Here is a 17,176-nt window from a genome sequence, read left to right on the forward strand (position 1 = left end):
ATTTAAAACGATACTCCAAAAGTGAAAGAAGTTTAGAACTGAGTTAATGTATTGGCTTTTATCACATTACATACTACTATACTTCAACTCATACTAGTATTAAACACTGAAAAATCTTATTTACACTTTTCAGTATTGCCAGTATATATAACATTCCCATAATTCACCAGTAAGTTATGAGTCTTACAAAAATTACTTTAATGGCTCACCTGTGTTTAATGCAGGTATAAGAGCTACCTTCTGAAATACTGTGACAATAATTTACAAATGGAAGATTTTATGTCTTGAAAACTGAAATAAATTCTGATAGTAACTTATGAACTCCTGCAATATCACTAAAATCTCATTTATGGAATCTGTATTTTTCACAGGCGAATTAAAATTTTGACACCTTTGCATAAAACACAAGCCACTAAAACGAACTCTGAATTCAATTCAATTGCTTAAACACTGGGCTCTGGTGAAGGTGATCTGCCCTGTGGTACCTCAGCTATCTGCACATGGCTTGGAAATACAACATAGGAGCTATGGAAGACTTGCCTTGTCTGGACCACAAGCTGTAGGACATGTGGGATACTTCAGGGCATCTCAAATGACATCTGCATTCAGGCAAGCAAATCAAACATTCTATCTTATTCAGAACCCAATGATGGATATAATATGGTAATACTTGGAATCATAGAAGCATTCAGGTTGGAAAAGATCTTGAAGATCATTGAGTCCAAATGTAAACCTAACACTGCCACAACTAAAGCACCACACCCATACGTCTTTTAAATACCTCCAGGGATGGTGACTAAACCACTTCCCTGGGCAGCTTGTTCCAGTGCCTGAAAACCCTTTTGGTGAAGAAATTTTTCCTAATGTCCAGTCTAAACTTTCCCTGATACAACTTGAGGCCATTTCCTCTTGTGCTATCACTTGTTACTTGGGAGAAGAGATCAACACGTGCCTTGGTACAACCTTCTTTCAGGTAGTTGTAGAGCATGATACGGACTCCCCTCAGCCTTCTGTTCTCCAGACTAAACAACTCCAGCTCCCTCAGCAGCTCCCGCATAACTTGTTATCCGGACCCTTCAGCAGTTTTAGTTGCCCTTTTTTGGACACATTCTAGTAGCTCAACGTCTTTCTTATTACAAGGCGCCCAAAACTGAACACAGTATTTGAGGTGAAGCCTCATCAGTGCCAAGTACAGGGGGACAATCACTTCCCTGCTTCTGCTGACCACACTGTTTCTGATACAAGCCATGATGCTTGTATGAAATGTATTTCCATATACTATTAAACCTGTATTGGTACTAGATTTGCAAGCTAACTTTGAAGAACTTGTGTTGCCTTGAACCTTCCCCAACAGTATGCATGATCTCAAGTACATGCAACCATTTTTATAGCACTACAACAAATTTAAGAACAAAATTAGTTACACTGAGTCAGATCAAGGCCCACTGGAACTATATGGCTTCCAACAGTGATCAAAAGCCAACACTTAGAGAACTGTATAAACAAGGGCCAGCATATGTAGCATTCTCCTTTATATTCTTGTGAGAATCCAAATGCTGGTGGCTGAGGAATTTTGTGACTTGGAATGGTTTCTGGAAAGTGGATCCTATTTTTTCAGTTACTTACCAAGAGCATTCATCCTGGCGTTGAACTGCTCCAGCTTTGTACAGCCCATGAAGACATTGTCAGCCAGGAATGAAATATTGTTCTTACTAATGTTTAAAATTTTCAGTTCTTTCAAGCATATAGCAGAACATAAGCATGAAATTTTGTTTCTATAATAACAAGAAGGAAAAAAAAGTCCATGTTTTATTCAGAAACTATTAACTAAAAAGTGAAAGGAAATAACGTTGATCTGACAACACTATTCTTACACTGGTAAACCAAAAATAAGACTTTTATCTATACAAGGATTTGATTCACATATTTAATACTGCTTTAATTACTTATGATACTGTCTTTATTCTATGTGATCTTCTGTATAAAAAACACCACTAACTTATTTAAAATAAATTATGGAAAATAAATAAGACAGCATCTACAGTATACAGAGCTATCAATAATAGAATTCTTAAGAATTACATATAGGTATGAATTATCTTGCTCACTAGCACATATGATAAAAAGTGCTGGTAAACAAAAAATTACATATTTTCTCTGCTTCTGTCACATAGAACATATCCATACCAATAAACGTAATTCCACAAATCACACTTCCAAAAAACCTTTGGTGAATATGAAACAGTGGAAACGGTATTCTGTGTACAGAAAACCTAATTGAATATGTTAGACAACACAGACAGTCCTGTGGATGAATATTATGAGTTGAAAAACACTGCATTGCAACATTTTTATGTTCCTGAAACTTGCAATGCTATTAGATTCTGTCAAGGCTCACAGCTACTCTCACGTACTTTGTAATACAATACTTCAAATTCTAACAGTCTACACATTTGGAAGATAATATTAGTGTTTCACTGCTGACTAAACAATGTTTCCACGCTATAACGGTCATCACTCAGGATGACAAATGTATTATTTTCTGTTATGTTTATCACACTACAGTCCATGTGCTAATGCTACTCACCCTTCTAGCAACAGCTGTTCCAGGTTTTCAGCAACATCTGTAAGAAATTCAGGAATGCAGACCAGCTGATTGTATGAAAGGTTAAGTTGCTTTAGAGTTAGACATCTGAGGTATGGATCCAAAGCAAAGGAAGGTCCAATATCATTTCGAGAGATATCAAGATTTGCAATACAATTCATTTTCAGTAAACAAGTTGGAAAAGAAGTGAATCGGTTACTGTGCAAATCCAAGTAAGTCAAGCATTTCAAGTTCTGAAAGAAAAGGATATTTTTTAAAAACAGTTCAATGAAAAATATGAATTCATAGGTTTTAAATTGAGTCACATTTTATACAATTAATTAATTTTCTTATATTTATCTCACTAGGAAAACCAGCAGGAAATAGCAATCATACAAATGTAACCTATAGTATTTCTATTGCAGCATAAAGTATTCTTCAAAATTAATTAGCTCAGTTTCATAAAAATTAACAGATGTCAATTGCCTGCAATTCTCAGCTCCATTTATGTTATTATGTTAGTCAGTGTAATATATCCTAAAGCAGTTCTCTGCAGTAAATGACTTGAAACAGTTAGATGAAAATACTTTTATCTCTAGCAGAACATAAATCCACTGAATGGAAACTGAGTGAATGTATGAAGCATGCAAGAACACACACCCATATTCGCAAGTAGTATTGTTATGGGTATGGTGTTAGAGATAAACAATTTATTGTAACTAACGTCAACTTGTATTACATAAAATTATGCAGATTTACTTCACACAGTTGTTCTGGAATGTTTGTAAGAACATTTTGGTGGAGCTCCAGTTTCTCAAGATGTTCCAGATGACTAGTTAAGCAGCTATTCTGGCTGAGGGCATCAATGTTCTCCAGCTCATTTGATGAAAGATCTAGTGATTTAATATATTCTTTCTCTGAGATCAATGAAGAAAGACTGTCCGATGGTCTTATATGTGGTGAAAATTTTGAGATGCTTTCTATTAAAACAAAAACATGGGAAAAATAGCATTATTTAATTTATCATGTAATTAAAAATAGAATCAATCAACTTGGCACCTAAAGACGGGTAAGACAGTGAATGTTTGGATATTGGCTAAGACCAAAATCCATTCAGACTTCTATTAAGAGACAGAAATTTATAAAACAGCAGGGAGGAAATCAACGCTTATGCACTGCATAACAGAAGTAGCTTTTGAAAGTTAATGAGGGCACTCATGTTATTTCATTGCCTGTTTAATTCTACATGTGTTTGTGAAGCCCGGGGAAAAAAAAAAATCCTATATATGCATTATTTGTCCTCCACTATAGTATTTCCAAAACATATCCTCCTCTTTGTAAACATATATAATCTGACTAAACTCTTTGCATGCTATTCTTGTGAAAGCATTAAGGATGAAAAACCTGTTATACATGTTAAAAATGTGTAGTTTACTTACTGGGAGATTCATCTGCAGGGAAGAATTTTCTTCTTTGCTTTGTTAATGGTTCATAATCTGAGCCAGGTCCCTGGAAAATCCCAGAAAAGAATAAAAATGAGTTATGGACATATGCAGATATCGGAAGTTATCTGAATTCAGGAAATTTCTTTTTTTGTGGTTTCTTTTTTTACCAGAACTTCTTGGGGAACATAAAGAAATGGAACATTTCATATAAAAACCAGAACAGGGCACATCTTAATAAAAATTACTGATCCATGCAATAGGAAGGAACAGTAGATTTAAAGCGCACTGGAAGCAGTGCATTTTTTGGCAACTTAAAATTACTTTCACCAGGGTAGAGTGATAGAATGGAGCAGGATATAACAAAATAACTTTCTCTAGGGAGGCTTCTCTCCAGTTTCCCTTTAAAGTCAGTGGAAAGAGATGAGCTCCTTTCAAACGAACTTGACTTTGAATCCACTGATTTGTCCTCTTACGTTTTCTTATGGAACAGGTCTCTCTTCATTGATCACAGTGACACTCTGGAGACGAGCTTCACTGAGAGGTAGCTAAGCCTCTGTTAATAGGCTCACTGTTTCTGTATCTGCCTTCGAACATCAGACCAGAAATCTGAGCAATTCACAAGAATGTTTACTTTCTACTGACAATAATTTTTTGCTGAAATAATCTGTCATACGTACAGTGATCCAGAGCACAGAAATTGCACAGCAATAGAAGGAAATATTAAATGGCAACAGTGAGACAAGAGCCCATATGGTTACATGATCTTTCCTAATGGCTGTTTATTAACATTTTTGCTGTAGGCAACACAGATTGACTTACAAGAAGCCTTCAATGAATAAGGGTCTGACTTACCACAGAGTAGGAATGTCGCGGCAAAGTTGGAGAACCTCTTTGAAATGTCATTTCCCTATAATGTGAGTCAGCAACAGCAATGGAATTGGACTTCTTTTTTGTAAAAAGTGAACCTTCACTTCCTAGCACACAACAATAACACAGGACAAATAAGTAAGAAAATGTATTTAAAGATGAGGCTCAGAATTCAACTGTAATATAGATGCTGGCATATAAATGAGAGATACATTTCAAAAGCATCAATACTGGCAGGGTTTTACTGGTTAATTGTGTGTGCGATAGAACAATGTGTTTTAGAGTACATGGACTATACTAAGCGGACATGCTCCAAGTATGACCTGCAGTTTATTCCACTAATGCTTTATCATTTAAAATCTCCAGAGGGCGGGGACTGTTATACATGTATAACACATCTTTATGCTACTACAGTGTAAATAACATTTTAAAATAAATAAAAAAAAAGTTTGTATTTCAATAGATAGATTTGCTCTCTCACATTTATTGAGAATCAAACACCAAATGCCACTCTGGCTCTCGTGATCTAAGGTTATCTGTATCCATTTAGAGCTCCACTTTTCAAAGATACTTATAAAATTTGTAAAACCACTCCTGTTAGCACAGCCTGTATTATTTTACCATAATTTACAAATGACTTAACAACTTTACCTTCACTATCAACATCATCGCTCAAAGGAAAAACACTGTCTACTAATGGGTCAGAAATGAAAGTCCAATCATAGTTTTTATCCACTCCATCTTCAGAGACATTTAGATCAGAGGAGGCTCTTGATCTATCCTCTGAAATAGTCTTCATCTGGAATTTAAGCACCATTCTTGCCAGTGCAGAACCTGCATCTGTATGTATAAGAAACAGAAAAGACAGTATACTGTCCAAGAAATAAAAATAGCTAAAAAAATTACAGAAATAACTTGATTTATTTTCAGCTTTTGGCAGTCTTTCCATAACCAGATGAATGCTATGAAGAAATCCTTAATTGAAGGTCTTGATCCAAAACATTTATAGAGTACCACCAAGAGGTGTTAACTTATTTTGTATTGTAAATTCTCTATATACTCACTTTGTTTTCTTAATGGAGTAAGTTTATCTGGGAACAAAGGAATGAGCCACGAAGGTTCCAGTCTCCCAATACCAAATCCTCCAAGACATATACTGCTGTTGGCGACATCAAGGCTAAGCTTCTTCAAGAGTAAGCTGATGATTTGGCTATCTCCTCTTTTTATACTTATGGTTAAAGCACTCCGAACATCCTGCTCTCGAGCACCACTGGCTAATAGCAATTCCACCAATTTAGGATTATTTCCTTTCTCACAAACCTAACAGAGAAGAGCAATCAGAAAAAAAAAAAGTATGTGAGGCACTCAACAGTTCGGACTGCACAAAGAGACCTGTCACAGTTATGTTGCACTGGATATTGCTCTGGTGTTCTGCCAATTATATGTCTACATGAAAAGAGAAAGGATCCCAAAAGAACTAATTTTAAAGCCATAAAACTATATATATTTCTATATATTACCTGATAAATCAAAGAGTTTGTCTTTGTCTTCTTATTAATATCAGCTCCCAGTAGAAGCAAACACTCAGCCATAATAGTATTGTGCTCAATACATGCTTTTTCCAGCATCATATTTTTTAAATCATCATTTTCAGCTATTTTAGCAAAACATTTACAACACAGGCTTTGAAACTAAATGGGAAGACAAACAATCAAAGTTAGGACAAAAAAAGCACTGATTCTTTTCAGCTGTGGAGCTGTCAAAAGAGAGAAAATACCTGTCGATCTCGCTGGTCAGTGAAACACATAGACATCTGGTAGAAAATGACTGTGTCAAATGATTCATGTACCAGCAGCTTTGCAAAACAAGGTGATAAACCAAGAATTGACAAGATTGCATGAAATCCCTAAGAACACAATGAAAAGACTGAAATAAGTACTGTGTTAAAAAGTGTCATTTAAAAACAGGTTGTGCAACAAAACCAAATTTCAAACAAAACACGTGTGTTTTAATTTTTCTGTCTTGCTTTTCAACATAAAATACTTCACAAACTGGAGAAGAACAGGAGAGAAGGTAGAAACACCCGGTGTCTCTGTCTTTATACAGCTCTAGTTTCACACTTGAACAGATATTAACTGACACTTTGAAAAGCAAAATTATGCATCATAATATCTGACAACATCCTGCCTGGCAGTGACAAATGTGCTCGTGAAAATGTACAGAGGAAACAATCTCCTTCTAAGGATATGAGACGAAAATGCATCTCCTGTCCCAACACGTTGCTATATAATCTCAAATTTGAAAAAAAATACATAGGCTAAATGAAAAATTAAACAGGTGTATTTAAAACCTAAGAAGAAATACAAAAGTATCCCGTGATTCTGCAAGTTAAGTTCACCTAGAAGAGTGAAATGGGTAAATTACGGTCTATTTATCCAATCCTAATTGAGACTAAATCACTTTAAGTAACTTCCTCATTCCACCACATTACTTACTCTCTACGTTTTTTGCTAAGCTAAACTTGGAAGAGCTGGGGGAAAACAGCAGTAAAGAAAGGAGGCTGTACTTGTGGTATTTCCACATTGATCTGAAGCGGAAGTATGGAAACTCTCATGGTAAGCTGATCTCATAGGCAAGCTCCATTCTGCTAGAAAAATGAAACTGGCAACAAACAGGGAAACTTGAAGCAGAGGAAACAGAACTTTCACACAAGCAGGACTGAACATATGTTCACAGCCAGAATAAGAACTCTCCTTCCAGATTCAGAATTAGATCCAAAGTCTGACACAGTGTTCTATAGTATCCTCCTTAAAAACAGCACTCCTACACTAAGCTCTTTGCTGGTGGCAGGACTGGGAACCAAGTTATTTTCTGATACTTTTCAAGGAAGGGCAATCAATACTATGATGGTTACTTCATAAAGTGGTTATAGATTGACTGAATGATGGACCATGACAGAGGATTTTGTTCCAGTTTGCAGATCTCTGGAGTCTTAGATAAACACCCAAACCTACACTTACATTTCTGGATTGAATATATGCCTTCAAGAAAATCACCTCTACGGCACCTATATTGGTTTAATTTCAAAGGCTTATACTAATCTTGCAATTGCAATAAAATCAAAATAAAATAATTAAAATAAGGAATTATACTTCAAACATAACTAAGCATAATTTTCTAAAGTTTTGTCTTTCACTTTCATCTTTATACGTAGAAATAACACATACATGCATCTGGATTTCAATGATCTCTTTAAATCGTCGTAGAGTAGAAACCAGAACTGTTGACAGGACATGCATAGTTGCAATACACAAACTCTTTCTTGTAATCAAAGAGCGCAGAAGACTCAAACCCAAACACTGTATGTCTAGAAGAAAAAAAGAAAGATTAATAATGTTGATAATTTTGACATTCTAAGTGGAATAAACCCATGACCTAAGTAGTGCTATATTACTAATATTCCAGAAGGTTATTTGCGTAAGCTATGAGAGGGTGAGGCATAACTATGAAATGGATGAACATGAGGACTATGCAGTACTGCAGCCTTTTCTTGCCATGCAACCTACCTCACATCCAGTACTGAAGAGGGTAATAGATGGGTTGCAGCCTTTATGGTTAATCAGCCCCTCCTACTACATCATTCACATTCAACTAAGAAAATACCTTCCCTACCTTGCTCATCTGGAAACATCTGCAGAGTGTGAAGTACAGTGTCAGTAGCTCCTTGTTGGGTTAAAATTTCTAGTGCACCAGTGCACTCAGCTACAGAAGCCAGTAATTTTAATCCACACTCCTGAATGCTTGGATTTCCAATAAACTATTGGAGAAATAAATACAAAATCAGATCAAATTTGCTTAGCTTACAATGGCAACAGAAGAGCTGATTGCTCTTAAAATTCTTCTTTAAGAACAAGTGACTGTAGCCCTTAAAGTCTGTGAAATTACAGTTGATATGACAACAAATAACAATACATAATTCCAAAAAGTTTTCCTTTTCAACCATCAGTTTCAGCTGCTCATGACCTCCCCAGATTTTCCACCCATATTCTGAAAATATTCCCTAGCTAGTTTTCTAATGGAGAGTGGGATCTCTTCAGAAGCTCACTCAGTTTTGCTATAGGGCAAGTAGAGTGAGAAAATGTATTTTCTTTATGCTTAAAAAGAACAAAAAAGTGGTTCTTTGAGAACGAGCACAAGTGAAAAACATGGTGGCAACTGAAAAAAATACAAAAAGAAAACGATATGAAGCTATGCGCCTATAACCACACTCCATCAAGATTTTAAAAGTTTTAGATACATAGCAATTCAACAGGTTATCTGTGTTTATTTTTCCGAATTCTTCCCCAGTTCTAGACAGAGGAAACCTAGATGTGGCCTCGATCCAAAAATGCACACAGTTGTCACAGTGACTTGTAAATCTGCAAAACAGTTCAGTGGAGTCATGCCTTTCTTCCTCCTCATTCCATCTCCAGCTTTTCATTAAAATATGTTAAGTTCGAGCCCTTCTGGTTGATATTGTAGCATCCAAACCACAAACCAGCTGGGTCAGAAAAAGCAGTCAGGATGGTCACAAAGTACAGAAGACTAACACATTCTGAATTAAAAATTATTCATTAATTCCAATATCCTGTCTCTTTGGTTAAGAAACGTCCTTCAAACACTCTAGAACTCCTGCTGATACATTATTTCCTTTGACTTTTATCATAAATGTAAGAGAGACAAATTTCCTTGACTGAAGGTGTTTGGCAAGCCTAAAATTTTTGAGAGACTTCTAAAAAATTGCAAATTGCTACAACCATTTTGATTGTGGTCACGTGAATTTTTTAGACCTTGTAGAGGCGGGATTCTTCTGAATGCCATGATGTTAAACCTTTCCTGTCACTGGGATTTAAGGTTAATTTTCTGCGCAAAGTGCACTGTGCTAGCTTTGTTTAGATGGGGTCTGCTTCAGGCTTCTGCTTTTTAGCTTCCCCTTCAAGGTACTATGATAATTATGTTTTCTAGTGGCTGGAAAAAGTTATAGAATTGAACAGTGAAAAGAATGGAGACAACTGAGAAACTGTTTTGTCAAAAGCATATATCCATGAAAGCCGTATTAAAGAAACACTCAGTTCTACGTGTAGCTATGAGGACACTTTTAATGTATAAATTAGTCCATTAAAAAATCACAAATAAAGTGTATGCTTGAAAAAAAATGAGCTTTGTTTTTATAAATATCATTTAGAGTTACTTCATAGAGGATTATCAAATACATTCCAGAACAGAAAATAAGAAGAAATCCCAAATGATAAATGAAATACAGGATTTAAGATTAATTCTATCAAAACATAGGAAGATCAATGTGGAACTAGAATTTACAAATGATTCACCATTGCAAGTGTAAAATAGCGACAAAATCTTTAACCATACCCTGTTTAAAGCATTAAGCACCAATGAATGAGTTCCTTCCAACAGGCACTGGCTTTTAATGACTTTTACTGTAAGCGCAAAAGCAGCATCTCCCACATCTCTGGAAGAACCATTCTGGTTTTTCTTTGTATCTGCAACAATGGGAAACAGTCTTGCTCAGAAGAACAGATTTAATATTCACCCCACTATTAACGTAATATTATTAACCCAATACAACAATGAAATCAAACACACAGGTTTTAACAACTAACTCAGAGAGCATATTTCACATCTTACAATGTTTTCAGAATGCTCTGTAGTGTACAGAGACTGGAGTCCCTCCAGTTGTACATTGTAACACAAGTACATTCTGTTTGAAATTATTTCACCATATGTTTGCTCACTGCTTAGAGCAAATCATGCCAAAGAATTTTGCCTGGAGTAAACTGCAATACATTACTTTTTTGAACAACAGACTTCCTTGGTATTACTGAAACCTGCTTCAGAATGCCTCTTCCTTCTGGAATGGACACACTACAGAGAAGCTGTAAATTAGTTGCCCTTTCTCAACAGGCTGCACATCACAGCACAAATTTTACCCACAGATGACCTAAGTGGAATGTGAGTACAAATAAAAGAACAGAGAAAGGTCTTTCAGATTTACCTTTCTTGTCGCTATTGGCACTAGCAGTCAAGTGGCACTACAGAAAATACCCAGAAATCCTTTAGAAGTCACTTCACACATTCATATTTGTTCTGTTTGCTGTCTTCCTCTAGAATTACTTTTGGTTACCTAATTAACCTGCAAGTTCCACCATCCAGCTGGTGCTTCCTTTGTTTGACTACGCTTTAGAAGAAACTCACTCCCAGGTTACTGGGAAAAAAGTGCCTTGCCTACATGCTAGAATATATATATATCAAGATTTAATCCTTCTGTTTATTGACAAAAAAGGAGAGTATTTGGATTATAATTCAAAGAATAGTTGGAAACTGAAAATCTGCAATCAGTCTGTCTGTTAGCCAAAGTACTAGTTTCAGAGTTACTTGTTTTGTAAATGTTCAAGTAAGACTGCTGAGAGATATTTGCAAGTTGTTCTGAACCTCCCACCCCATGTCTATATTCTCACACTTAGTACCAGGGGGGAAACACAACATATAGAGCAGTAGATTGATAAGAAGAGTTAAAACTTTCCCAAAATCTATTAAAGGCATAGAAGTAACAAATAAAATAATTCTCCCACCATAGACAGATTTTAAAGAGGTTTTTTTTTGGAAAGGAACTTCTAAACTGATCAGTTTGGCTTCTCCTTTTTTTTTTTAGAAAATAGTACATAATGGTATATTCTGTATCTTTAAATCACTGTCTTTATTTTTTGGAGTCAGAGGTCCAATTTTTCTGTTCCTTCCAAGAGCTACTACTAAAACAATCTCATTTTGCAGTACAACAATATTGATATCACTACCACTGTTTGCTCTCACTTAACGGGTATGTATGATGAAAATATACAATCACAGTGATAGCTCCACACTCATTCCATGAATTCCTTAGAAGTAATGGAGATAACTCTTCACTGATAAAATGAAGGGGAAAACAGCAGTGATAATTTTCATCTGTTACTGCAATACCTTAAAAGTGTTTCTTCATCTTGTACATTCTTAAAGAGTAACAGCTGCTCTCTGCTACACAGAGAACTCCAGAAAAAATTTTGAAGTCCCATTAAAAGCTGTCTCATTGGATAAGAAAGGCTAAAACCCAGCTGCCTAATTTTGTTCTCTGTTTTGGTGCATGATGCCACACTGATTATGTTTTTGGATGACTTACCAGGCATCATGAAGTGTAAAAGGACTCGAAGTGCTTCCAGTTGTACAGCGAGTGATTTTCCATGTTTCCTCATAGCTTTTACAACTTCTGATGCAGCTACTGTCATTATATCCAGGTGAGGAAAACTGAAAATATTGTTTATAGAATCATAGAATAACCAGGTTGGAAGAGACCCACCAGATCATCGAGTCCAATCATTCCTATCAAACACTAAACCATGCCCCTCAGCACCTCATCCACCCGTGCCTTAAACACCTCCAGGGAAGGTGAATCAACCACCTCCCTGGGCAGCCTGTTCAAGTGCCCAACGACCGTTTCTGTGAAGAATTTTTTCCTAATGTCCAGCCTAAATCTCCCCTGGCAGAGCTTGAGGCCATTTCCTCTTGTGCTATCACCTGTCACTTGGGAGAAGAGGCCAGCACCCTTCTCTCCAAAACCTCCTTTCAGGTAGTTGTAGAGAGCAATGAGGTCTCCCCTCTTCTTCTCCAGGCTAAACAACCCCAGCTCTCTCAGCCGTTCCTCATAAGGCCTGTTCTCCAGCCCCTTCACCAGCTTCGTTGCTCTTCTCTGGACTCGCTCCAGAGCCTCAACATCCTTCTTGTGGTGAGGGGCCCAGAACTGAACACAGGATTCAAGGAGCGGTCTCACCAGTGCCGAGTACAGAGGCAGAATAACCTCCCTGGACCTGCTGGTCACACCGTTTCTGATCCAAGCCAAGATGCCATTGGCCTTCTTGGCCACCTGGGCACACTGCTGGCTCATGTTCGGTCGCTGTCAACCAACACCCCCAGGTCCCTCTCCTCCAGGCAGCTCCAGTTTATAAACAAAAAGAATGCATTTCTAAGTTTTACATTTATTTGCTTCTTCAGTAAACACTGGGTGATAACTCTTTAGAACACTGTAAATCTGGTTTGAGCTGCAAAATATAAATTAAACTCTGGTTTATTTAATTCATCACAGCAAATACATTTTCATGCCATTGTGTAAATTCAGTCTATGTAACTAATTCCAGTCTAGACTACTGAGAGGTAATTTTCAATCCAGTCCAGATCTGTGATAAAGAGAAAGCATAGTATTTCATTCAGGGTGAGAGGTGGATGGATGTATTTCACTTCGATTACAGTCCAGACATGTGAAAAGACACATCTTCCTTAATTTAGTGCTCCACAACTGTCAGAGTATTAATGAACTGCCAGATGCTTGTAGAATAAACATAAAAATATCAATCATGTTAGGTTCTAATATTGAAGAAAAAAAAAAATCTCAATGTCATCAGCATTTCAAGAAAAAACAGTAGCCAAAGGCCACTAATTAATTTTTAAGTTTATTTTCTTCTTTCATTTTATAATACTTTTTAGTACTGCGAACATGTTTATGGAAGCTTTGAGATTTCATTCTTTATAAAATGAAATTATCCATAAAAACTTCTGCTACTGTATCTTGAGTCTGTCATTTTTTCACAGGCAGCTTAGCAGATATAAAGGTTTCAGAGAAGGCTGGAAAAACTTGGCAAGACACTTGCAATAATATTCCCATCCTGTATACTGGTATTTATGAGTCACATTTGTTTTACAGTCATGTTCTAGAGCATCTGCCATCACAAAAGTAATATTAACACAATGCTATTTTAATAACCAGAGTTAATATTGAGGGAAATTTCTTAGCGCTCAGTGGAATTCAGCATAACTAACACAGGAGGAGACACTACCTACTCAAACCTCACTGCTCTATAACCATGAAGGGAAGAACATGCAGCTTCCTACATATATCCATCTGGGCATCTGATAAGGCTTAGAAAATTCAACGTCTTCAACAGGACTGCCAGCCTATGGTAAGTTTTACTATCAGTGAAACAGTCAATAATGAAATGTTATCAATTACAGCACTGCATCTCACAAACCTTCACTTTGGAAGTGGCCACATATTTCTAATCACATTACCTTCCTTCGAAAACACGATTCAGGACCCTGCAGGCACTTTCAGCCACTTCAGGTGAATGTGGATGTTTCTTCATTATATCCAAAACATTCATGTGTACTCCTTTAGCCAAAAGTGTCTTCCTAATATTTACTACAACACAAATCAGCAAGCACCCTGTAAGCAAATCTCTTTTTCTTTATGCATCGTTCTCAAAATCAACAGAACCGCTAACATTTTTCCCCCTTTTATTCTGACCAAACACACTTATAGAAGTATAAATCATAATGGCAAACAATTTAAGCTGAAGGTGACTTCTGTTTGCATCGCTTAAACAAAAGCATTATAATTCCTGAATGCCTAACACTTTTAAATGCAACTGCTATTTTTTACTAACAAAGTTAACTTCAGGGATAGAGAATGCACGGCTTTACTGTTATTTTCAAAAATGTTTATTCTTAAACAATTCTTCCTCATAATTGCACTCTGTGATCATGTAGGAAAGCCAGAATTTAAAGCATTCTTAAAAACTTCTAAATTCAAAATTAAGGCTTAAAAAATGGAACTATATTTATTCACTCTATTTACTTTGTTAATTCGTTTTTAAAAAAGTCAGAAACTCAAGCACGTGTTGTAGCTATAACTGTAACCAATACCACTCAGAACAGTATAAAAACATCCTGCATTATCATGGTAACTACCACCAATTCTTGTAATTTCCATCTCAGTACCTCCATTTCAAATGGTTAATTCAAGGAATATTGCATTGTGCCAGAGGGTTTTACTATGGTTCTTTAAATTTATCACTTCTGATGTAAGTTTTTTCATTTAGCAGAAAAAAAAGAGGGGGTAAAAAGAATACACAATAAAAAATTGTTTTAGATTTCCAAAGGGAATCAGAGGCCTACTTGTCAATAACATGTTATGAAAGTACCTGGTATAATATATGATAAGTGTGCACACATCTTTGAGAACTATTTCTTGATATATATACACATTTATCTCATAAGTAACTATAAAACCTTTTCATCATTAGGTTTTATGTACTTGGATGGCTCAGTAATCTAGTGATAAAACAACGCTTTCTCACCTAGAGAATGGCAATTAACTGCTACTCTTTATTTTCCTATCTAGCCAGTGGTTTTAAAGTGCAGTCTACAAACCACTTGAGGTCCATAAGCATTTCAAAAGGTTCTGGGAAAGGTATCTAATAAAAGTAGGCCAACTGTCAGTAGGCTTAAATGCTCTACCCAGGGGTCCGCATCTCCACTGAAAAATTTTGAGGGGGTCTGCAAACTGAAAAAATTAGGAAACCATGTTAGGGACACAATCAGGACTAATCTTGATAATTGTTATGCACATGCTTCACTTTCTACACATGACTGGATGCACAAAAGTCAACAGGACTGCTCAAATCCCCTCTGTTAAGCAAGAAAATGGTATTTGTCAGGCTGTAATCCTTACTCATGTCATTTTCAACAAATGCTGCTCTTGGCAAAATTCAAACATAATAAATATTTAAACAAGTACACAAAGAGAACAAACTCTTTTCACGTCTCCTGCTCCAGAAAACAGCAATTGCAACACAAACTGGCAAAGAACTCTCTACTTCCACATATTCTCTTTGGTATGAGCCAACATTACCTTTTTCAAAGCAAAGAATAAACTTACTGCTAAACTCAACTTCCTTAATATTTGAATCACAGGGAGTATTTTATTCATACAACACCACACTAAATATTCTTTAGTATTTCAGCAGTACCTTTCTATTGAATTCGAAAGTAAAGATAATTAGATTCCCTTACCATTTTGTTGTGACAAAATTGCCAAGGTAGCAGCAGCTGCCTGAAACACTTCTTTTGAGGAGGAGTGCATCAGCATGGAGAGCATCACTGCTCTGTCTACTGGGAACCTTTCAAAGAGAGAAACAAATGACTGCTCACTGACCATAACACAGCAGTTACTTCATAACTGTAGTTCAGATTCCTAAGAGGGTATTAAGCGATATAATTAAATTTTCAGATGATTGTACTTGGCTCCTAATATGTTTTCACAGTAATGGCTGAGCGAGAGCCCTTTGCAAACTAGGCGTATTAACCTATTCTGAATCTTACTGAATTCACTTTGAGCCATGCTTTCAAAGTCACTTGAGGTCCAAAAGGGGTACAAAACAGGCTTACTATAATTTTAATTATTAAAATTTTAAACAGCTCTGAGAAACAGTTTAAGTAAAATGAAAGTCTATGTCTTATCCATTCCTAGATTCCCCCTGGTGAGGCAGTACCTCTTTACTATGCACTTTCATGTGATTTCTGGGAAAATAAGCACTGCTTATCCATATGACTTATGTACTAGATATCATCAACTTCCCAATTTTCCCTACAATTATATTCTTTAATCCTCCCTACCCAACTGAAGAAGAAATTCCTTGTGAAATGAGCTCTATTAGGCTGTGTTCTGGTCCTTTACTAAAACACTAGCAATTTTGCCTGAGTCAAGATTTCCACACTTTTAAAGAAAGAAACTTTCCCAAGTACTGTTAATAACCACGCATTTCATCACATTCTAGAAAACAAGAAATAAAAATAAAAATAATTGAAACATGAGATCCCAAATGGCCTAATAGTAGGCTTTCGTTACTTCCAGTTCCAAAACCACGTTCATGATATTAATACTGACTGATTATCTCCATCCCCGATCTTCTCATGAAGGTTGCGTTGATATAAAAACAGATTTTTCAAAGCCCAGCATGCAGCTTCCTAAACATAAAGCAGGAACAGACAAAAGGATTAAGAAAATATGCCTTTAGAATATAAAAAATATGAAAAATTTAAATAGTTTGACTGTGTTTCAGTTCATGACAAGGTGCTCTATGTAGAAATACAATAAGGTGTGAAATGACACATTTTTTATAGCTGGAATAGTTACAAACACGTGTCACATTCTCATTATTTGATTTGCATTTTGATACCTATAAGATTAATTCTTCTGTTGATGGGCCTGTATTTTGCTGCCGTATACAGAGGAGCTATGTAAATGACAAGCATTGGATGGCCAAAGTTTCAGGTTACAAATTTCATCTTATCTACCTTCATTCGATCCAAAGGAACAAGTGAAGCCAGATGAGGTGAACAAAGATAAGAAAGGCAAGAA

General features: G+C 36.1%; 1 protein-coding gene across 2 annotated transcripts in view; it reads right to left on the reverse strand.

The window, feature by feature from the left end:
• LRRK2 (leucine rich repeat kinase 2) overlaps positions 1 to 17,176 on the reverse strand; it is a 65,901-nt gene that overhangs the window by 30,542 nt on the left and 18,183 nt on the right. For both annotated transcript variants that reach the window (XM_069883245.1, XM_069883236.1), the window contains exons 10-25: positions 16,703 to 16,782; positions 15,829 to 15,935; positions 14,047 to 14,176; positions 12,107 to 12,231; positions 10,306 to 10,436; positions 8,569 to 8,713; positions 8,124 to 8,263; positions 6,674 to 6,802; positions 6,417 to 6,587; positions 5,961 to 6,216; positions 5,548 to 5,736; positions 4,882 to 5,003; positions 4,024 to 4,093; positions 3,344 to 3,564; positions 2,588 to 2,838; positions 1,627 to 1,775 (exon numbers count right to left, since the gene is read on the reverse strand). In XM_069883245.1, coding sequence (XP_069739346.1) covers positions 1,627 to 1,775; positions 2,588 to 2,838; positions 3,344 to 3,564; positions 4,024 to 4,093; positions 4,882 to 5,003; positions 5,548 to 5,736; positions 5,961 to 6,216; positions 6,417 to 6,587; positions 6,674 to 6,802; positions 8,124 to 8,263; positions 8,569 to 8,713; positions 10,306 to 10,436; positions 12,107 to 12,231; positions 14,047 to 14,176; positions 15,829 to 15,935; positions 16,703 to 16,782 — 2,416 coding nt within the window. The remainder of the gene's footprint in view (positions 1 to 1,626; positions 1,776 to 2,587; positions 2,839 to 3,343; positions 3,565 to 4,023; positions 4,094 to 4,881; positions 5,004 to 5,547; positions 5,737 to 5,960; positions 6,217 to 6,416; positions 6,588 to 6,673; positions 6,803 to 8,123; positions 8,264 to 8,568; positions 8,714 to 10,305; positions 10,437 to 12,106; positions 12,232 to 14,046; positions 14,177 to 15,828; positions 15,936 to 16,702; positions 16,783 to 17,176) is intronic.

This window comes from Phaenicophaeus curvirostris, chromosome 1 (genome assembly GCF_032191515.1).
Source record: "Phaenicophaeus curvirostris isolate KB17595 chromosome 1, BPBGC_Pcur_1.0, whole genome shotgun sequence".
Classification (NCBI taxonomy): Eukaryota; Metazoa; Chordata; class Aves; order Cuculiformes; family Cuculidae; genus Phaenicophaeus; species Phaenicophaeus curvirostris.